General features: G+C 46.6%; 1 protein-coding gene across 3 annotated transcripts in view; it reads right to left on the bottom strand.

The window, feature by feature from the left end:
* The window catches only part of SETBP1 (SET binding protein 1), a 351,531-nt gene that overhangs the window by 168,201 nt on the left and 159,511 nt on the right, over positions 1-23,819 (bottom strand). For all 3 annotated transcript variants that reach the window (XM_054583581.1, XM_054583583.1, XM_054583582.1), the window contains exon 3: positions 2,325-2,378. In XM_054583581.1, the coding sequence (XP_054439556.1) occupies positions 2,325-2,378 (54 nt within the window). The remainder of the gene's footprint in view (positions 1-2,324; positions 2,379-23,819) is intronic.

The raw sequence follows: 23,819 nt of genomic DNA, 5'->3' as shown, positions 1-23,819 counted from the left end.
AAGTGTGGACTGTGAAAGCTGACAAGCCTGATTACAGTTACCCCCGAGAGGGGTCCTCAGCGATTCCTCTCCGGAAAGTCACTGACAGTCCCTGGAAGGAAACAAACCCATGAATTATTGTGAACAACAGGATGCCTGGGACTCCATTTCATCTGAAACCCAAAGAGAGAATGGAACAATAACAGCAGAAGCCAACAACTTGGGGCCGTGGGGGCTGGGAGGTGGGGCAGCCCGAAGCACGTGAGTGGCGCTCTCTGTTTGGAAAAGCACCCAAAGGGTGGCATTGATGTGAGACACATTCGGGCCTTTCTGATTTAGGAATAACACTAAAGCACTAACTTTGATCTGGGCACTAGGCACCGGCCACAACATTCCCAGGGCTTCCTGGCCTCGGAAATAGGCATCCTAAGGAGTGAAAAATACAGATTTCTGCTTTCAGCCTTGGGGGATGACACACAAATGAAGTAATGTGGAAAGGTCAGGCTGAAGCAGGGGAGCGAGCCATCTGCGCCAGCAACTTGGGGGCTTGCGTGGGGGCAGCAGGGACCCTACCTTTTGAGGATCATGGCCTCAAATGCTATGGATGCACCCAAATATGTCTAACTTCCGCTTCTCTTAAAAACTCAGTTCAAATCTAATCCAGAAACGCGGCTCAACAGACATGGAGAGAATGCGATCATCTCAGAAAGCAACAATGCCAAATCTTTCACTTTCACGAGCACATATGCGCGCACACACACACACTCTCCTTTCATACAATAAACTCAGTCTCTATTATGCACCCTTTTTAGGTCTCAAAACAACATCACAGAAAGCATTTTTCCTTTTATTTTTAAAATTTTCAGACAAGAATAAATCTTTAGCTGGGATGCTAATGGTATGCAAGGTAGGTGTCACAGTGTGTGGGATATGGGTAAATGTTGATTTTCTTTTGTTTTTGTTGTGCATTCCCTGTGCTCCCCTGGAAGTTTATGTGACTATGTGAATAAGTACTCTAATTAATTACCAGTTTTCCATAGTTGTCAAACAGGCTGACTGATTACCTATTCCAGAGCCTCACTGCATCCCTGACAGAAGGATCAACAACCTGTGATCGAAATACCCCAAAGGCTGCGAGGATTTATATTTTTGACTTGCCAATGGGGCTTGCTCTTTTGTTTCACTCCTGGAGCCTCTCATTTCCCACTCTCTGACCTTTTCCCTAGCTTTCTGTGTCAACTGAGGCCACTTTTCATAAGGACTCTGATCCTCAGTTTTCCCAGCAGTACAAAGGGATTCAAAGAATACACTCCACACAGGAAAAGTGAAGTGTGGGCAGAGTGAGCTCTTGGACGTGAAACATATTTAACGAGGAAAACTTGCCCAAATACATGCAGTCCTTGCAATTGTAAAATTATCTGCTCTATCCCCAAAAGTTCTCTGCCATGAGCCAAGATGGATCTCCCCACAAAGGTGCATCTTGGTACAATCGTATGGCAGTACTGAATTGGGGAGTGAGAGAAAGGTTCATGTTGAAAGGGAGACAGAAATGGGGACAGAGTGCCACAGCTGTCATTCTAGGGTTTACCTGTCTCTACATACATGCTCTGTCTGCGCCGGGTCCATGAGGAACACAAAGACTTCTGTGTGTGTCCGGGGGGAATGTTGTGTTGGTACTTCTCTGTTTGTATTATGTAGACAAAGTCCCCTTCTAGAGACAGGGAAGGTGACTGTCCATCTTCCCCGCTGTCAAGGAGGTCCCCAGAGAACCCTTGCCTGCGCCCTCTTGTGGTTTACTCATGGTGGCTTCCAAATAGCATTCTGGCCAAAGAGAACAGTGGACCATTTCCTAACCAAGATCAGCAAAACTAACCAAGATGAGCAAAACTAACCAAAGCTTAACCATCTGCCTTTGCCAGAGTCTGAGATGAACTGGGCTGCCCGACCAATGACTGCAAGGCATGTGCACACAAAGATCAAAAAGAGAAATATAGGTCTCCCCTCCCCACCCCAGCCCCACCCCACCCTCTACCTCCTCAGTTTAATCCTTTTTTAAGCTAAGTCACCTACCACCACACATTCTAAGCATCTTGATCTGTATTTTTCCCCACTATGAAATATCAAGAGAGAGAGAAGAAAAAGGTTGTTTTGATCTTGATATGATGACAGAGGAGCTAGAGGGAGAGGGCATGACACCAGGTCTCTGTCAAGGTTGGCATCTTGATTCAGAGAAGCTGGAAATCCAGGATGAGGATTTCTGCCCAGGTGCCAACTTGGTCTGTTCATGGCAAGACTATGGAACACGTCACTCTTCCAAACTGTAAGAAACAGTTGGTTGAACTTACCTGTGGCTGAAATCCTTTGAGGTCGCTGGCTGCAAGGTCACTGGCTGCGAGGAGCTGGGAAAGAACAAAGGAATTTTCATTAGTGATACTCCTCAAAGTTTGCATACAGTAATCCTGGGACAACAGATTCACACTGGATTTGCCAGAGCCTAGACCCAGAGCTAAAGAAGCAGAATCGCAGAAGGTAAGAGCGTTGCTGGCCGAGGAAACTCGACTCAAAGACTTTCTCCCCTATGGCCACCGCGTCCCTGCATGGCCCCTCTCTACTGTCTCTCCTACCATTCTTGTAAGTGACCCCCAATGCTTCACAAGGTCTTAAATTAGGGATCATGGTCTATGGATGAACTTCAGCAGATCCAGACTCCCTGAAATTGTACGTAAAATTTCCCATGAGTCTATAGATGTGCACACTTCCTTAGGAAGTAGGTGCCTGACTTTCTTCCTACTATCAGTGTCGTCTGTGATAGCACAAGGCAAAGAGATACTTCATCTAGGATGGTTGCTGCTGCTGCTGCTGCTGCTTCTGCTTCCTCTTTTGTTAGGCCAGAAAAAATGATCCTTTTCTCCTCACAGCTACATATGACTAAGTTTCCCTTTATCATATATCTTTGATCCTATATATATTTATGTATTCATAGCTTATGCCTCAAACTATCATGCACAATATTAAGACATAAGAGTCAAGTTTATATATTTGCTGTTTCTCTGTGTTTAACTGATATCAAAGGGTAAAGTTAAGGTTTTAATATTTTTGCATCCCCTCCAGAAAGCACTCAATAGACTCATACAATTAATTGATGAAATAATTAAATTTTTATTTTTGCTCAAAAATGCTGGAAAAGTGGGGTGGGGTAAAGAGAAAAAGGGCAGATGCTTATTTTAATTCAAGGAGTGTGACTGCTAGCTTTGTTAGGCCTAGAGAGCATTTTGCGAAAAATAGGAAAGATTTCATGTTTGCTGTAACAATATTTTGTTTGGTTCAAGAAACAGAGGGAGTCATGCTGAGCGCCAGTGCCTCCAGAGTCTCCAGCCTTCAGGAAAGCTCAACTAGGCTTTTTTAACTGCTCTGAATAACTTGGCCAAAAATGATGGAGAACAGGGTGTTAACGCTGGGATAGAGCAGAAAGGTGGTGGAGAGTGGAAAAGCTATACGTTTCTCCCCAGGCCCAGTCCTGAGTGTCGGCTCTCCATGCAGAAGGCACCTTGAGAAGGTGGCACCTCTTTGACAGAGAGCCAGTTTGGCCCCTTGGTAGTGAAATACCCCTGAGGGTGCTTACTAGATGCTAAGGGCCAAACATTACGAGACTTAGTCCCTTCCTTTAAGGAACCTACAATCTGGCCAAACAATAAGGCACGTATGTAAGTGTGAGCAGAGTATAGTAGAATATAGTGTCAAACTGACGACATAAAGTAAGAAAGGTCAGGAGTTGCCAAAATAAGACGGCGTTTAAACTGAGCCTTGACAATGGAAAGGGGGCAGATTGAGGCACTTCAGGTGCGGCAGCCACAAGAACAAAAACATGGAAAAGGGGTCTCACCAATCCCAGGACAGCTCCCTTTGCACTTGCGGTGGCCCATTGCTGGCCAAAGCACACAGGAGGGAGGGCAGGCAGGCACTATCGTGCTTTGAAGACTGACAGTGACTGCTGCTCTATACAACTTTTCTTGTTCAGTCCTCACAACTCCATCATGAAAGAGAAAGTATCTCCACTTTATGGATGGTACAATTGAGACTTACGGAAGTTCAATAGCACATTCTAGGTCACACGGGTAGCACATGGATTTGGGATTTAAACCCAAAGTTATTTTATCTCAAAGCTCATTCTCTTTCTTTTATAACACGATGCCTCTGATTTATAGCACATTGCAGATAATTTGCTGATGAGACACGGCCCAGGGAGAAAAGATGAGTGCCAGGCTATTTGTCAAATGAGCAACAGGCAGGGACATAAAACATGTGTCTCTATGAATGACCCTTAACTGACCCTTCCTTCCAGACATTATTTTATTTAATTGGTAATGACCATCCACTCTTCAGATTGCATCAGTCCAACCTAGGCCTCTAACTTGAACTGAGCACAGGTTAGGATGGCATTGGGGAGGAGCAACAGAAAGGCTGGGGTGAGGTATGGATATGCAAGCGACCTTGTTAAGGACAAGGCCACCAATACGTGTTAGCACATCCACCAATACGTGTTAGCACATAGGCATCAAATCTCAGGTTATCCAGGCTCTTGGAGTTCATTGGGTAGGGACCCTTTTGCCCCTTTTTAATGGGGTTCCCCAAGTAGACAGCAAGGGTGAGACCAAAAGGTCTAGTTCCTCCTAGTTCTGATGCCACAACTGCAAATCAGCCACAAGGGTGTTTAAAGCATCTTATCAGATGCACTATTTTTTCATGTCAGTGGTTTTAGACTTGAGAAATAGCCAGATCCATTTGTTTGATTGGAAATAGAGATATGGCATTTTGGGCTATTACTCACAATGTCCCTAGCTCAACAAAGTCAGGATCTACCCCTCTCTCCCTGGAATGCTTAGACACCCTATGCTATGCCTTCTCTTAGGGGGCCAGGTGCATGCAATTTATCTCTTACTTGGTTTAAGTTCTGTTTTGTGCTGTTGTATGTATTTTTAAATTTTTTTTATTGTTGTTCAGTTGTAGTTATCCCCATTTTTCCCCCATTACTCTCCCTTGCCCTACCCACCCCTCACCTACCACATTCAATCCTCTACCCCATTGTCTTTGTCCATGGGTCCTTTATACATGTTCCTTGACTTGACCCTTCCCCTTCTTTTTTCTGTTGTATGTATTTTTTATTTTCTTTTTCTCACCTAACAAGACTATGCCCAACAAAACCATGGTTACTATCTCATGTAACTTCTGCATTTCTCAAAGTATTGACGAATGTGGACATACAATTCATCGATAATTTACCTACCAGTCAAATGACTTAAAGGGAAGGCAGGGAATACTGCCAACCTGGCGGTGAGGACTAGCATGACTAACATGTGGAGCCTGGAGAAGAGACCTGTGAGAGACGCTTGTGACATCCTTTAAGCCGATAAGAGGAAGTGGCACTCAGCACCTAGAGCATTTCCTGCATGAAGTAGGCACTCAAATATCTGAGTGAATTAATCAGGGATGGGAACAAACTCTTCTCTAACCGCTGTAGGTTTTATGAGAGAATATTGGCTTATACTTCAGTGTGGGAGTCAAAGGTTAAATTGAAGAAAAGATGGTATGGAAGCAAAAGAGGCTGAACAGAGAGAGAGAGAGAACCATCCTGTGGGTGAAACAATAAAATGGTCAATGGGCCTATTGCAGTTCTGATGTGTTACTCATCTGATGGTGATTTGGGGAGTCAGGGAGGTAATATCAAAGATGGTCTATCCAGGAACATCTAAAACTTCTGAATTCCTTACCTTGTACATTCTCAACTATTTATTCTCAATCTAGTGTGCATTTCAGGTGTTACCTGACCTGGGAAATAACCAAAGGCAAGCCTTGCGACCCCTCTCTCAGTGGTTTCCTAAAGACCAGCATGCAGAAGCCTGCCTGTTCCTCACCACCCAGCCCCGAAACCCCGCCTCCTGGCTCCAGGCTCTAACCATGCTCCAACCGAACACCTGAGCTCTCAGGCAAAACACAGCCTCTGCTCCCTGAATGCTCTCCTTTCCAACTGATTACTTCCTCATTGTCCCCACATGCTGCACCCAGGAAAGGACAGGGCTGACCCTGTGCACTGAAATAAGGTGTGCAGATGCGTATTAAAAACACAGGATTAAAACACTTCCTAAATATCAAAATTGAACACCGTCTCGATCTGGTCCTCAAAAGACATTTCTATCCTTACATAGTATCGAGACCTGAAGGAGACAGTGAAAGGCCCCTGGGTGGATGAAGAAATCATTTTGTCCCCAGGGGGCTCAGGAGCCACCTTTGCTGCAGAACTGGAACAAGGGAAGGTGGTGTAGACAGAAGACCTCCACTATGTCCACCTCTCCCTCCCTTCAACCAAAGTGGCTGTTTTACACTCTTTCATGTATACAAGCTCATTTGAAAATGAATAATCTGCCACTAAAACAAGTTTTAAAACTGCAGACAGAGCCCTTATTTTGCAGAAGTTAATACAAGACTTCAAGATCACACTGCTAGTTAACAACCAGCCTGGATGGGTCCCCTAACCCATAGCCCCTCTGCAGAAACCTCCGCCAGGGGCCATCTCAGTCCAGTCCAACCCTGACACCCTGACACCACCGACTGCTGGCCCTTATCCTGGCGGTGGGAGAGGTGTGCTCAGAAATTCATGGGAAACTGAGCCACAGGAGAGCAGGGGTGAGCATGCCCCTCCATACAGCCACTGGACTAAAAAGCATGAATCCTGACGGTCTCTAATCTGTGCCCCTTACCAGACCTCATCCTCATTCTGTCCTGTTGGAGAACAGGTCATTGCCCAGGGCCGTCTTGGTGTGTGGGGTGGGAGGCAAGGCAAGGGAGGCAGGGAGGCATGGAGGCAGGAGAATGAAATCTGCGGTGGCTCTGGGGACTTCAATCAGGCTGAAGTTAATGAAAAGGGTCCTGCCTTTTCCCAGGACTGCTAAGTATCTGCGCTGCACCAGGGAGAAGGTTGAGGGGGGGTGGGGTGGAGGGGGGGTAGAAGGGCAGGCAGAAATACATTTAAAAGGCAAAGGAAGGAGAAAAATTCTTTCATCTCCCTGGTGGAGCCAGGCATGTTCCTTGGGCCCCATCTCAAGCCATTCTCATTCCTGACACGTATTGCTGCTCTCTGGAACTGTCCGCATGCAGAATATTAGGATGATGACCCTGCTTCCCATTTTTGAAGAGCTGCAGTTTTCCCTCTTGGCAAAACTTCTTCTTCTTCTTCTTTTTTTTTTTTCGGTCTCTCCAAGCCCGAGGAGCAGGGTGGGCTGGAGCAGGACAGACAGCTGTGGGGCCCCAAACAGGCGACAGGAAGGAGAAACGCTCGCAGCTTCCCAGGCAGAGGCACTCTGCTCTCTCAGCGTTGTCCCAGCCTCTCACCAACAGTCACCCTTAAGACGGTGGCAGCCCGTGTCACCTGCTGACTTCCCCCGGCCTAGGGCTGCCCCTGCAACAGTGTCGCTCCTACGTACTAATTTCTACAGCTTCCAAATCTTCCCCCACAGAAGAGAAGAAGGCTGCTCTGTTTTTCTCCCTGTGTCCTCCCCGGCCCCAGGGACACTGTTGCCCCTGCCCTGGTCTATTACACACTGCGTCTGGGTAGACTGGGGCCTCCTATATCTCCACCAACCCCCCAGGCTGACCCAGGACACTGGTGTCTCGGAGGGGGTCACTGACACAAATGGGGGGCGTGGGTCATGCTGCACATCTGGCCAGAAGGGTCTCAGCCTCCCAGATACACAGCTGGACAAGCTGAAGCCTGGTTTCCCTGGGGATCCTCTAGGTCATTTGCTTCTCCCAGCGATTTCCTCCCTGGTGGGCCAGAGCAACAGAGGATGGTGTGTGAGATGGATGGGTAAATGGGGAGGCAGAAGGACACACAGGCAGGCAGGTAGGTAAACAGGAAAGGAACAGCGCAAAGATGGCTTGCGGGAAGCACAAATGGCCTGTTTTCAAACTGCTCCTAAAGGCATTTTTATTAAATAAGACTTCTACTTAACATGCCCACATCCCCATTTTCAATCTGTTCTCATTTCCCTTTCTTATTTCGTAAGAAATAGATCTTTTTTCTCCCTCTTTACTTTGTGAAGCATCATTTCCTTCCTTCTTTGGCTATAGGATGAAACCTGAACCTCATCCCACCCCAATCCCTCAACCCACAGAAACCTTCAATACGGGCAATGTCCCAGAAAGCCAGGACAAACACCCAATCACATGTGTGATTGAGGTTTTTAGAAACCAACCAGCCCCACTTTCTATCTTGGCAAAAAGGGACACTGAGGCCCAGGAAGAGTAAGGGACTTATCCCCGGAAAATCAGGAACTACAAACCCAATGACGTGTATATAACCCAAAGACAGTTTCAGCTACCCTAACACCTGGGGCCTCGGAGATTCTGGAAGGGGAGGGAGTGTTGCAAGGCAAGTCAGGGGAAAGACCGAGAAAAGGGAAGAAGGTTAAAGTGAGTTCTAGCAAGAATCAGGCTCTGGATGCACCGTCCATGAATAAGCCACAGCTCTACAGGGAACACAGGAGGAAATGTGGAAACTGTAATAAGGTAGGCAAAATGGACCCAACAGGGAGCTTCTCCTTCCCAGGGATGATACATGGAACACTGCAGTACAAAAGGGCATTCATTGGACTGAGAGTGAGAAAATGCATGTCCTCGCCCTGGGTCTGCCTACACTCGCTAATTATGGGCTTACTTCATCTATTCAGGTCTTATTTTACCGCCTATAAACCGAATCCCATATTCCCTCTGGCCCCACACCTCTAGCACCCGAAAGGGCCCTTTCACTTCAGGGACGGCATGGACTCTCTCTAATCTCCTCTAACTCCTCTTTGGCAGCAACTCCCCACCTCTTCTCCAAACACACACCTCTAAGACATTGTCTATACTTTCTGGAAGAATCCCTAATCAAAAGGGCAGAAGGGAGGGCAACAAGGGTCTTGCTCTGTGCCTTCATTATTGGTGTGCAAATAGGATTCAGATGGCTTGATGGGTTCTCCATCCTAGTGAGTTACATCCACATTGGAATGAAGGGTGAACCACCTGACACTTCAGAAGGCATTTGTTCTAACTGCCAAGCCATTTGGGGTGGGTGGTGCAGAGGCCAAGCAGTCAGCTTCCCATCATTCTGAGGGGCAAATTGCATACTAGAAGCTGCCATCCTAGCTGGGCAGAGAGTCCTTTTGCTAAATCCCCTCAGACTCATGGACTTTTAAAGGTTAAACCTGAAACCACTGACACCTCCAGTCTTAGCTGCGGGCTCCCTCCCAAAGAGTAACAAGCATGACTAATAATAACTGAATAAACTCTAAGCAAGCCTGGTCTTGATGGCTCATATTTTTCTTTTATTATTTGTTAAATGATGGGGTTCTAATATTTACAGGTGAGATCTCTAACAAATTCCCCTAGATATGCAGCCAAAAGGCTTTTACCTTTTTTTTTTTTTTTTTTTTTTTAAATTCCATGGGTAGGTAACCTTGCACATATAACCCATGCTCTTATCGTGGTGTATGTATCTGGTGGTTGTCCAAGTCACAATGATTTCAACTTCTGGGTGGGAATGTCTTTAATCTTTCTTGCAGATTAGCTGCAACTGCTGACACATAATGAAAGAAGAGGCCTCTGGATGCCCTGATCTAGAACACACTGAGACAAGGAGTCTTATTTTATTTGAACCTGGTGAACTTACAAAAGCTTGTCCTGTCCTTTTTGAACTTCCCAGTAGAATTCTTTTTAGATGCCTTGTTCCCTGAACCAAGAAAACTAGATTTCATGGTGAGCATCTGCTATAGTGTTGGGTAGGACATTTACAAAGGTAAACTTGATATAAGCTGGTGACATGGAAGTTCATATCCCCATTTATTAAGTGTTCTGGTTAAAAAACTAGCTGAAAAGGGTGAAGTTGTTCCTGAGGCTGCACAATTAGTAGGCAGTAGGATGGCACTGAAGCCTGGTTTGGCTGACTCATCACAGCCTATGAGCTTCCTGCTATTTTCGGAATGTGCGCTATTAGAGCTTTTATCGGGTTCTCTATGATGCGCTGACCCTTCAAAATGAATCATGCGTAGGAAATTTATAGAACAGTGGTTTTCAAATTGTAGCCTAAGGAGTCCTGACTTCCATAGAAGAGTCTCGGGAATTGTGAGGTGGGTGAGAGGAGCTAAGGTAGAGGGTTCCAGCCCCAATCCCACTTAACCCAAAACAACACAACTTTCATTGATATTTTAAACTGAATTTCATGTTAAGATCTACTTGATTTAAAGCTCTATCAAAAAAAATTTTGAGAACTATTATCTAAAAAGAGAAGGTCTCTACATAGGCGAGCAAGCCGGTCATAGCGCTAACAGGATACAGCTGGGGAAAGAGGATTACCCAGCTCACCTCTTTAGAGATGCCAAGGTAGTCCTCTCTTACCAGCTAGCAGAATAGATGCATAGCCAGACCTCATTTTATGAAAACTGCTTTTGGTACTTGCCACATATGAGTTACTCATTAGTAAAATGCTTCCTCTTCCTGTTTGACACTTTCTGAAGGCAGTGATGTCTGCTCCCTTCACCTGAAGTTCAACAAGTTCACACTTAAGAAAGCATAACTAATTTACCAGGAAAGGACGGAGCTAGAGGTATGTTACCTCTCAGGAGCACAATCTGGGCTATAGGTTTTTCCCTTCAAACAAAATGAAGAAATCACATGCAAGCATTGGTGGGCTGTTTCCAAAGTCTGGAAGAAGCCAATAAAGGAGGTTCCCCTCATTGAATATACGCCAAGCAAAGCTGGATGCTGGGGGGAAATCCACTGTCGTCTCTCTCTTCTTCTCATCATTCACGGAATTTCTGCTCAGACTGGCCAGATGATCAGCTCACTTGGCTCCAAGACTAGTATTAAAGCTTTTTGTGATCCTTGGCGAATCCCAGGAAATTGATGTACACCCTTAGGCTCACTGAGCAGCAGAGAATGGAAAAGTCAGAAGGTGCTTGCTTCATAGAGTATCTGAGCGGTGGAGTCAAAAGCTCTGCTCCTCAGCTCAGCGTAGCCAATTTGGCTGAGAATCTGGGTCCCCTGGGCCAAATCTAGAGCAATTAATCACAGCTACAGGTGAGTATCTGAAAGGGATAATGTCAAGCTGGACCCAACGATAGCTGAATTTTACAGCTGTAGGTAGATACAGCTTTTGTAAGCCTCGGGTGAAATGGAAGGATCTCCTCCAGAAAGCCTACTCTGAACTCTTGGTAATTATAAGATAAAAAAAAATTGATTTTTCGGAACATACTTTTGCCTGTAATTATACCAGGTAGATGATTTAACTGTATTATCTTTCTTTATCTTTACATTAACTATGCAAGACAGTATTCTTTTTACCAGTTTTGTAATTGAGCAAACTGAGGTCCAAATTGGTTAAATAATTCATCCAGGGTTATGGAGGCAAAAAGTGGCAGAAACTGAATTTGAACCTAACTCTGAATCATGACAAGTCCAGTCCTCTGTCTGAGGCACCCATGACCCTCTCGGGAAACCTTAGATGGAATGTTGCTCCCTTCCTCCCTGCTCTGGCAGGGACTCAGCGCTGAACCCAGGGACACTGGTACCACTGTCAGCTGTGCCCCAGATAACCTGCCACGCAGGTGAGAGCCAGACTTCCCATTAGCCCCACAGAGCCTCACGGCGTAGGCATCTAAGGTAACATCCTGCTATCTTGATCTTCCCTCTCATATTTCTCTGAACTCAAATGGACTATTTTCAAAGAATCTTTGTCTCTGAATCCTGGCTGACCAAACGGCCACTAGAGTCGGCACTGTGTACTCTACAATGCTGCAAACATTGTTTATTATCATGAGTATCTTGTCTCCCTAACCAAGTTTACCTCCTCCCCTCTGTCCTTCTTTCCTTCCAGCAGTGTGAGCTTGTTTGGAGTTTCTAGCAGGTGAGTGCAGCTATTCGTATACCCTTGACTTAAGAATGGGCCTCTCTTCTCTTGGGGAAGGTTGTCCTCTTTGACCAAGTACACAGCTTCAGGAGGAATGCACATGTTCTTGCAGCATTATTTACAATAGCCAAAATATGGAAGCAACACAAATGCCCATCCGTAGATGAGTGGATAAAAAATTATGGTACATATATACAATGGAATATTACTTGGCCATAAAAAGGAATGAAATCTTACCGTCTGCAAAGGCATGGATAGATCTAGAGGGTATTATGCTACGTGAAATAATCCAGAGAGAGAAAAACAAATACCATATGATTTTACTTATATGTGGAATCTAAGGGACAAAATAAACGAACAAACAAACTAGAAATAGACTCACAGATACAGAGAGTGGATTGATGGCTGCCAGAAGGGAAAATTGGGGGACTGGGTGAAAAGGTGAAGGGATTGAGAAGTACAAAGTGGTAGTTAAAAAATAGCCACAAGGATTTAAAGTACAGCATAGGATTACAATCAATAATGCTGTGATAACTATGTTCAGTGCCACGTGGGCACTTGAATTATTAGAGGGAACACTTCGTGGATATGAATGTCTATCCACAGTACATATTGAGGCTGTACACCTCAAACTAATACACAATAGTGTTGAATGCAAACTATAATCAAAAAGTAAAATTTAAAAAACTGTCCGTCTTGCATTCGACACAGGCCTTCTGGAAACAGCTCGTTTATCAGCAGCGCATCTTTGCTGGGCTGTGTTTGTATCTGTTTGTTTCCTGCAGTCCCGCCTCCAACTGCAGTTTGCTGAAAATGGTCTCTTGTGATTTCACTCTCAAGAACAAGAAGATCATCTCACCGGTACTGGAATTGGAGGTTTCCTTTTCATGAAAATGGCTCAGTCAAATGTGAATTGTACCGCCGAAATAAGATACCCTTTACTTGTTCTCCCTGAAATCACCTGCGTGCCTGACTCACAGTCCACCCATTTTGGACAAATCTGCCCATAATTTCTGGCTGGCTCAGTTGGGAGCTGTATGTCTATGAACTGCCCACTGAGACTGAGCAAAATAAATGCAACACAGATGCTACATCAGCAGGATTGGAAGTAGCTGCTAACTGAGTCTGAGGCCCCTTTAGTAATCACGTGTCCAAGCCCTTTATTTATAGCACAAACGAAGGGCCCACCACAGGGACGGGTGATGCTCACTTCTGCAGCCGCATTTGGAAATTCACTTGGTGGTGCGACCTTGGACAAGTTACTATACAGTCGCCTGGCCCTTAGTACCCCCCACCTCCGACACAAGGCGTTCTGAATGATCACCCCATCAACTGACAGCCTGTGAATCTCGGAAAAAGGCTATAGACGGTGCTGCCACTCACCCAACGCATGACTAGGCTTCACAGAAACTATTACTAAAGGTACTTGGGGTGAGAGAAGGATGGCAACAATGGCGGCGTGGTAGGACGTAAGGAGAGGGAGGGCCCTGGGCAGAACTGAGGAGCTGGCAAAGCCTACGTGTGTTTTAGGAGGATCCATGCCCTCAGCCCTCACTGGTCTTTCAGGGAGTAAGTGGTTTCTGGTCTCTCTGCACATCTCTTCCTACTAAATCCAGCTTTAGGAAAGTATACACTGTCAATCAATTATACCATAATCATTGTGCAGATATTCTCAGGATACCTGTGCTTCACTTCTAACCAGGCCAAAAAGGAAAACAAAATAAAACAAAACAAATACAGGAGTCCCCATGCCTTTTGATAAAAAGAAATTCCAAATCTAAGGGATTGTAGCTGAGAACAGAAGGGAGAGAGACCCATAATGTGAAGAGAAAAGGAGCCATTGCTACAAGGAGAGCCATATGCAGCAAGCCTGATTCTGGGATAAAAGTGGGACAAGAGGGTGGGGAAGCCTCACCTAGCTGTGTCCAACCACTTACCTTTGCCATATCTAAGTGCAACACACGTGACTGTCAAGAGCAGCGGCCCAGTGCCTCCCTGCACTTAGTGCTTTCCTCCACCTCATGGGATTTTAACAAGCATCCTAATTCTATGACATAAAAGCTTATTTCCACCTACAAAAGAGTTTGACTATTAATTTGTCTTTTAATGATTAACCATCTATAACCAACAGGGTGCAAAATGGCAGGTGTTCTTCATAGCCAAGTCACAGGGAACACTTCCTTATTTCCAGGTATACAGTGTCTTTATTCTAACAGGAATGGGCAAGTATGAGATAGGTAATATACCTTTCCTTCCAGGACCTAAAAACATTTCAGATGATGAGCTCACTTAATCACCCCATCAACAGGGCCAAGTAGCCTACGTTCTGAGGCTACGTCAATGAACAAATAAAACAGCCCCAGACCTCATGGAACTCAATGGTCCAACTGGGGAGACAGCATTCTTTTTGCATAACAAAAATAAGTGTAATTTAGAGTCATGATAAGTTCAAAAAAAGTAAGGGCGATTAAAAAACAAGTTTGGGTATAACAAGAAAGTTAATGGAGAGAGTCCTGATTTAGAATATGGGGCTGTTCAAGTGAACAATGAAAAACGGAAGGGAGAGAAACTGTCCTGCTTGTTTAACAGATGGAGGAAATGAGGCAAAAAAATTGGTCAGTGACTTGCCCAGGGACATGTTCTTGGCTTTACAGGTCTTAGCATGGAAGGGATCTTGGGGCCTGATTTTCCAGACCAGCACCCCTTCAATGTAGGAATCCCCCTCCCTGACAGATGGACACCCAGCTTGAACACCTCTGAGGAAGGGGCACTGGCTATTTCAGTGCCCAGCCACAATCTTTAGCAAATCTACCTTTATTCAGTTGAATATGCCTCACTAAAACTCATCTCTCTAGTTCTGAGGAACAGGAACTAACTGCTTTTTTTTTTTTAATCATCCTGTTCTTTTTCTTAAATAGGGAATATAAACCCTATTTAACAGAGGAGAAATAGATGGACTAATCAACCTACTCCAGACTCCACATCTCAACACAGAGCCAGATACCAGAGTCAGAAGATTCCAGACTCATTCTCTCCCCTGAGTTGTCCAGTTCTGACCAGGCACACACTGTAGTCTGCTCCTTTCTCCTGCCACTGGCTATCCCTGAGACACTTGATGACAGGTGTCATATCCACCATCCCCAAGTGGAATATCCCAAGTGCTTTCAACTCTTCTTCCCTGAATATAGTTTCCTATGTAATCACCATCTAGCTTATTAATGCCTCCCTCAAAGTGTGGCTCTCAGACCTGAGAACATGGCAATGGGGAGAAGGGTAACTGCTACTAACCAGCCTTGTGCTGGCCAATTTTTAATATCTGAGTCTCTGGCAGAAAAGTAAAAGCCCTGATGTAAGGTATTTGCCAATCTCCATAATACAAATAACTCAAGCAAACTCAAGTTTCCCATTTCAAGCTACTAACCTAAAAGCACTGGTTGCAGAGTTGGGAGTAAAAGCTGGGGAAACTGGGTGTGACAAGAGAATTAATGAAGAAACACCTGATTGAGAGTTTGGGGTTGGTCAAGGAAGGCTTTCCCGAGGAAGCCATAATCCAGCTGGGCCCCAAAGGATGAGCAGATGGTGTTAAGCACAGAGTTATGGAAAAGGCACCTCAGAGGAATGCGACATCATGCTCCCAGGATGCACACAGGAAAATTAGTTGCAAATGAGAAGGACCCCTACCATCTGTAATGAGAAAAAAGGCTAGACTGAGGTTAGGATTCCTGAATTCTAATCCAGATCCTGCCATTACCTAGCATCATAATGTTGTCCCAGTCACTTACCATCCCTACAACTCAGTTTCTTCACCTGGGAAGTGAGACTGCAGATGAGGCAATGTGCTCTGCCAGGTAACACACATTCAGTAGTCAACCAGACCCAAGTTCCGCGGCTAGCTCCTTCTAGCAGCCTAATCCTGAGCCTCTGTTTTCTTATCCACTAGAGAGTGGTAACATCAGCTACCTCATAGGGGTGTTTGGATCATGCAATACATGCCTGGAAGGAGCCAAAGGAAGTCAATGCTTCATAAACGTGAGTTGACTTCTTCTTGCTTAGATCTTCCAGGGGTACAGAGAGGCCCAATTTGGACCACTTAGATGGGTAATGGGGAGACTTTGATGCACCACATCAATAGATGGGTGGGTTGGCATTCAACTTTGTGCCCCTTCCTTTCCCTTACCTGCCTTCAAGCCCATGACTCTGAAATCCTTTAGCATGGGAAGCTTGTGGGCAACATGAAGGGGCTTTGGCCACGCATGGCTCTGTCGCAGCTGGTTTTTAAGTGGCCACCTCAGCACAAGGGTGACAACTTGGGCTGAGGGCAGGGGTGGGAAGGAGGTGCATGGTCATGATGGCTCTTCTGTGGAAACTTTTATTAGAAACAGGGGATTTCCCCATCACTCTTTTGACTGCTTTTGGCCTAACATGAAATGCCTCAAGGTCAAATTTAGTAGTGCATCTAATGGCCTGAAGAACTCTTGGCTTTGGTGCTGAATCCCTCTTATCTCCCTTCCCTCCCCTGAGCCTTGCATTTTAGCCAAGGCAGCTGCTCATACTCCACAACCCCAAATTGGTTCAATCTATGTACAAAAATAGACACACACAGGCGGTCCCTGCTTTCATGGAGCCATCATCAGAAACTAGATACACTCAGGACATGCTCTGATGGGGGGAAAGAGGAGCCTGTAGACGATTACATGGCAGAATGACAGAGCCTGGGCTGGTCTCCAGAAATCCAGAAAGGGTACACAAAGACACCAGGGAAAAGCCTTTGTACCTGAATTTCACTTCCTTAATTCTGAAAGAGGCCCAAAAATCCTGGCCAGCTCACAGAATTTGTGGGAAAACAAAATGGGAGAGGGTCATGAGTGTCCTTCATACTTGTTATATAGAGAAGGTTATTACCGAAGACATTATTTCTACTATCTCTGATAAGCCAAATGAGCAGATATGGGGCATGGTTACTGGAGGCAGGAGGACCCTTTGTTGATCTGGCTGCTCCTGAGTTAAACTCGGGACTCATCGCAGAAGAGCAGCTGCTGTTTAACCCTTGTCCCCACAAGTTCCCTCGTGAGAATACAGAGGCAACCGGCTGCATTTCCTGCAGCAACGGGGAAGAGCATGGCCGAACCACTGGCAAAGGGCAGGCGTGCAGCATGGCCCTGGGGGATTTGTTGAATGAGGCTGAGGGCACCGCCGAGGCTAGCTGAATGCAGGCCCTGTGCAAGTCGCCTTGGTTTCCCTTGTCTCAGAGCAGTGCCCCCGGCCCAAAGGTGCCCCTGAAGGAGGTAGGATGGGGGCTGGGCAGGGCTAATGGCAGCATCCCAGCCTGTGCCTGTGCATCTCATTATTGAGCGGGCCTGAAGCTAAGCAGCCCTGTGCAGCTGCTGTCCTATTTAATCCATTTGTAATCAAAAGTGATTAGCATGGATGCCTCAGTGCTGAGGTTATTGTGTGTGTGATCAAAGCTATGGCCCCTGCCCGCTTCCCAGAGCTGCCTGCACCTGGGAGGGCATGGAAGGCAATGGGCCTGGGGCATGGGACAGGCAGCCCATGGCAGTCTAAAGGAGTGTGGGCTCCCTGGGCAGAGCCCAGGAGCATCATCCTTCTGAGGGCTCCTGAGTTGACAAAATAAACAATTCTTATGACCTTGGGAAATGACAATGACAACGCTGACAACAGTTGTGATGATAAGGATGATGATGGTGATGATGATGATACGTATAGGAGCCCTGCTCCATCAGCCACATCGAAGTCCTAAGTGTGGCTGCTACACAAGGAACTTCAGGGCACCCCTCCCCACCTGTCCTGAGCTTGAACAGATCCTAAGTCTTTGAGCCAGACACTGGGAGCTCCTTGAGGGCTCAGCTGGACTTTTATGACTTGGCATCTGTCTCCAGGACCAAGCACAGTCCTTGGATATAGCAGACCTGTAACGAGTGTCTGCCAGGCGGTGAATTAAAGACACAAAGAGTTCTACATGAGCGTGTCCTGTGATTGCATTTTGCCATGGTCCATGAGGGGGCCTGGAAGTGCTGCATTCTCCCCAGAACTTCTGTATCATTTTCAAGGGACTGCAGAGCAGAGAAGGTCAGGTGGTCTGGGGGCTGGCACAAGTGGAGGAAACAGGCCAAGTGCTGCTTCTTTACAAAAATGTTTCCTAGGGCTAAGAAGTTGGGGGTGCCTCCCTCTGGTCCCCAGTAAGGGAAACCACCTGGGCCTAATTAATGGTATGTGCTCATAACCTGGGTGCATGGCAACACTGGGTAGGGCTTGATCCCTTAATTTAGGGCAGATTCTAACCTCCCCAAAAGGAGAAGGGTCCTTTGGGAGTTGCATGCATTTTTTTCTAATTCCAGTGGATGCCTGGGATACAAACTGTGTGCTATGTCATGAGTTAACACCACAGTTTTTGATGCATCGTACCCTGCAGCATGGGCAGTGCCCAGGTGCCACCTGATTTAGGGGGTAAAGAAAAACCCCAGATCCAATCTGTATATAACATAGCAAGGTCCTTCACACCAAGAATGATCAAGTCTAGGAGATGAGAGCTAAGTGGGAAGACCTGGGCGCAATTTAGAAACATTTACCATAAAACCCAATGCTAAGAGAACTAATCTTTCTCTTCCTGACTTCTACATCATGTTGGAAGCTAACGGAATACTCCAAAGGCATAAATAATTACCCAGTACAGAGTGAGTAACCGATGGTAATAGCTGGCCTTTATTTAATAGGCTTTCACGTGTACCGGGTGCTTCATACACATCTATCTCTCAGCACTATTTTTCTGAGTAGGCATCAGTAATCCCATTTTGAAGACAAAGAATCTGAGGTTCAGTGAGGTTAAGTCATTTGCCCAAGACCACATGGTTAGAAAGTGACCGGGTTGAGAGCTGAACTCCTCTCCCTCCGATCCCACAGTCTGTCTACTCTCCCCACGGCCCTCACTGCCGCACCCACCTCCCCTCTCTGCTCACTCCCATTCCAGACCCTTCCCAAATGGGCAAACCATCCCAGGCGCATACTGCTGGGAGAAACATTAGAGCACATTCAAGCTGAATTATCTCCTTTCACAGATTAGTGAATTGAAGCTCTAAAAGGTTAATCACCTGCTCAACGCCTATGCTAGTTTGTGATAGGCCTAGGCTTCAGCCCCAAGTCTCTGAATCAGTCCAGTGCCACCTTTATTGAATCATGGTGTCTGAAAACAGAGCAGTGGCTGGGGAGTGAGGACACAGGGGGGCCTGTTTTTTTCAGCACTGGCATTGCAAGGTCAATGCTCTCCTTAAAATGACCAGAGCCAATCTCCTCCTCCCAGTGGCAGGGTGAGGTGGCTGTGGCACAGGCACCCACTCAGGACCTAGCGTGTTGCATCCACGTGGCCTTGCAACACCAGGGACTTGCAATGAATACAGGAGAACGGGTGAGCAGGTGGAGATTTTTCCTGCCTGATTTTTGTGAATCCACAATTTCAGCTTAATTTGTAAGAGACAGCGAGCATAAAGAAAGTGACAACAGGGCCATCGGCTATTCTGTTAGCCACACTTGAGGCCACGGCACTTCAATATGACCAGAGCCAGCTGTCCAATGCACAGAATGACCTTTGGCCCCATCCTTGGAGCAATGTAATTCTCTTCATGCTTCTTCCTGTCCGTGGGGAGCTAGAAACCAGAGCTGCCAGGGCAATCAGAAGGCCTGCTAATGACAATGATCGGACAGGAGGGGATTACGCATTGTCAGAAATGTAATCTGCAACTCTTCTCATCTGTTTCATTGTGTTTACATTTTTAAAAAAACACCTCTTCGGGAAGAAACGAGACAGTTGGAGGCCCTCCCTGTTCCTGAACCTAGAGACGCATTTATCTTCATCTTAACCGCCAGGGGGAAAGTAGAATGTGGTGAGTTTGGAGGTCTTCTAGTTTTGAGATTTCTAGCCCATGCTGTGTGTAAACATGTCTATTCTGGACACATAAACAAACATGGATTAACTATGTGTACAGTCGCCATGAGCGAAGACAGCTTTGCCGCCCGCACTTCCCCAGCTTTTGTTGACACTTCCGCGGAGAGGGCAGACACCGCGCATGCTGCTCTGCCCTGAAGCACTGTGATGCTCACTGCGCCCCTGCTCCAACACTCTGGTGGCTTTCCACTGTTTCTAATAATAATCTGCAACCCTTCCCGTGGCCTTCAAGGTCCCCCAAAACCTGGTGGAACTCTGCGTGCCTCCCCACACTTATCCTCCCACCCCCTGAACGGCAGGCTCACTCAGCTCCAGCCACAATGCCCTCCATGTTGTTCTTCTTATACAATATTTTGCAATCCTAATTACCTGTAAAATAGAACCACCTGGTGAGTTTTATGCATGCGCGCGCGCGCGCACACACACACATCCCAAAGACTTTAATTTAATCTATCCGGGGCGAGGTCCAACTGTAGAGAGTTTTTTCAGAGTTTTCAGGGTGATTATTATTATGTTGAGCCAGGGTTGGGTACTGAGGCATTTGCACTTGCTGTTCTGCCTGCCAGGAATTCTCTTGCTTGGGGAGGGCTGCCCGCTCGCTCCCTAACTGCACGCAGGGCATGCTGTGTATCAGACTAGTCTCTCCACCTCAGCACTTCTTCCTCTCCCCCATTGCTCTCCATCCTCTGGACCTGTTTCATCTTTCCTTGTACACTTATCACTCTCCGACATCTTATTATATGCTTGCTAACTCACTTACTGTCTGTCTCCCTTCTCTCACCCTCTGTCCCATCCTACTTCAGTGTAAATTCCCGACGTGCAGGAACTTGTCACGTTTTATTTACTGCTCTATCCCAACGGTGCCTGGCACACTGCAAGCGCTCCAAAAGGATTTGTTGAACAAAGCAAGGCATGAATAATACCTCTCCGCTCCACCCGGAGGGCTGTGCTTTGTGTTCCTAGCCCCGGAGATGGGTTTGCATCAAACCATTCCCACTAGGCCGCACAGCTGCAGACCAAGTTTGGACATTCAGTGATGGTCCTGTGTACTTCCCAATTGTTCTTTCTCTGCAGGTGCCCACTGAGAGGCGACCCTGGATTCCTTGTCTCAGTGTTCTCATCCCAGAAGGCACAAAGCAAAAGATGGAGATGTTAATGTGATAGATGACCAAGCAGGTGCCTTGACAGAACTGTGTGAGGCGCTAGGCAAACAGGTGTGGCCCGAGTGTCCCCTGGCTGGGGCTGGCACCTCTGGAAAACAGGAGGCCTTATAAATGGGGGAGCAGGCCTTGGACTGTTGATCAGACTCCACAGACACCACACAGACTGAGACCCTAACCCGTGTCTTCTCATCGCTGCAGTGTTATGCCTGCTTGCAACCTCCCTCCCGACAGGGTTCCCAACTTGCACATCTGTGACCAGCTGTGTTTCATCTCCCTTCCAATGTCGGCCTAGCTTTGGTTCTGATGCATTCATGAGAACCTAGTCCGGCCGTTTCAGTTAAGTTCTTTTGAGTGGCCAGGACTACCCTTGCCATTATAGAGTTCTCTGGAAAGGACAGCGCCTTTCATGAGCTTCCAGCCACAGCCCATGTGGAAAAGTTCTGTACAAGTCAGAGCAGTAGTAACAGTCACTGAGACTCATTCAATTTACTGACTGGGGGAAGCTGAGACTGTAATGGATTTTGACTGAGATTTCTATATAGTGTTGATAAAAGAGCTAATTGGAAAAGTTAGGACTAATCAACCTCTTTGGGGGCAGACATCCCAAGCATGTTAGACGACTGTAAGAGGTTTCTCTCAAATGTGGACTTGGTCATTCATCAAACATTTCAGAAGCACTTCCTGTGTGCTGGAGCACAGGAGGAGCCCTTGGGCAGGGCGCTTTGCCATTTCTTGCCCAGGATGCTCAAACCGTGGCTGTGCCTAATCCCCTGAGGCTTTTTTTTTTTTTTTAACAAATAAAGCTCAGCTATTTCAATTCACAAGGTTCAGAATTGGGGGCTGGACATGTACTGTATGATTCTGTTTATAGAAAATGTCCAGCATAGGCATATTTTCTATAAATGTGCCCAAGATGGGTACAGAAAGTAGATTAGTGGTGTCCTGGTGCAGAAGTGGGAGCAGAGACGGGGTGGGGAGTGGGGTGCAGAAGAGGGGAAATGGAGAGTCACAGCTGATGGGGAGGGTTTCTCTTTGTGGTGACGAGAATGTTCTGGACTTAGATGATGATGATGATTGACAACTCTATAATACATTAAAAACCACTAAACTGTACATTTTAGAAGGATTAATTTTAGAGTATGCCAATTATATCTCAATTTTTAAAAAGATGCTATGGGGGCATTCCATTTTTTAAAAAGTAACGCAACAGGACTGGGCATGTGAATTTTTAAAAATGCCACAGGTGGTTGGGAAGTGAAGCCAGGGTTAAGAACCACTGCACTCGGTCCCCAAATCACTTCAAAAGGGACTATAGCAGCTGAAAGGTTAAGCCCTTCCAGGACAACAGGCAAAAATGTGTGTCCTAATCCTGACCCTGAGAAGCTCTGTTTCCAGGTGGAGGCTCTTGTTCTCAGGCAGCTCCAGCAGTCCCCTCTGCCAGGCACTGGGACACGGAAAAAGTCAAATTCTTACGCAGCTCTGCACAGAGCTGGATGCTTTCTTCTCAGTTACCCGGGGAAGAAATGTGGCTGCCAACACCAGGCCTTGCAGCCTGAAGATCTTGATTGAATTTCTACATCTATTCGCCCCTACTCTGCCCCAAGCAGGCCTCCTCCTTGTGTGTTAGAGTGTAGACGGTAATTAATTAGAACCGGGCTCCCTGGTGAATAAAGATAAATGAGAAAGCGGTGGCTGAGGGGCTGGGCCTTGCCTGGAATGAGCCTTAGAGATCAATGAGCCAGCTGCCCGTGGGGAAGGTCCCACGGCAGTGGGGCAGGGTGCGACATGCCCCTGGCAGTCCTGGGTGTGTGGAAATGGGCCATCCCTATGGGGGTCTCTGGCCCCAGAGGCCCCCAGCTGCATTCCTCCTCCTGCATATTCTGACAACTGTGCAAACCAACAGGGAAATCAATCACCCAGAGACCAGACAGAGAGCGACTGCTGAAGAACATCAAGCAGAACATGTGGGTGCCTCAAGTGGGAATTCAGCTCACGGGTGCCATGTGGGTTAATGAGATGGAGTGTGAAGCCTCCTGCTCCCTAGAAAGTTCCATGTGTTTAAATGACTGCAATCAGGCATCTCTGAAAGGGCCAAGGGCACTGAGGAGAGTAAAAGGATGCGGGGTGGCTGCCCTCATGAGACTCCTGGAGAGGTCCCGTGGTCGGGAGGACCATGCTCCAGGAGGCTACGTCGCTGAGGGTGGGAAAACTAACACAGTTTAAGCAACACCATCCAGTGCAATAACCGCACTCACTCAAACCCCTTCTGTTCAGAGTTTAAAAGGACCCGGGAAATTAACCTCTCTTCTAATCACTATAACTGACCTCTCTGGCAATTGCCCTATTGTATAGAGAATAGTCAGGTGTAACTCCTTCTTACCATTCAGAAAAAACTCTCCCTCACAAGATGAAACCTGATTAGTTACTGATTCATTTCAAGGCTTTCTCACTACAAAGCCAGTCTCTTTCCAGGCCGCAGGTGTGAGTATGGACGTTACATCGTGTTGGAAAGAAAACTTTTCCTAGGCTATCTCCACCAGCCCCCAGGACAACCTCAGCCCTCCACATAGCCACCTCTGATTATCTTGTTCTAAAAGCTTCCATATGCCTTGTATCACTCTCCCAGCCATCAAGACCCTCCAGCAACCTCCTCTTCTGGACTCTGAGACTTCAGTGACCAAACACCCTCATGGAGGCACTGAGCATACACTTCCTCATGAAGTTGGACAACTAAGGCATGTTTTCACCTGCCCCTGCAGCTGGATGGTGAGACCCTAAAGAA

This window comes from Pteronotus mesoamericanus, unplaced genomic scaffold (genome assembly GCF_021234165.1).
Source record: "Pteronotus mesoamericanus isolate MK-2021 breed Mesoamerican mustached bat unplaced genomic scaffold, CSHL_Meso_final contig_74, whole genome shotgun sequence".
NCBI lineage: Eukaryota > Metazoa > Chordata > Mammalia > Chiroptera > Mormoopidae > Pteronotus > Pteronotus mesoamericanus.
Note: the sequence above shows the minus strand (reverse complement) of the source record. Positions and strands in the feature narration are given on the sequence as shown.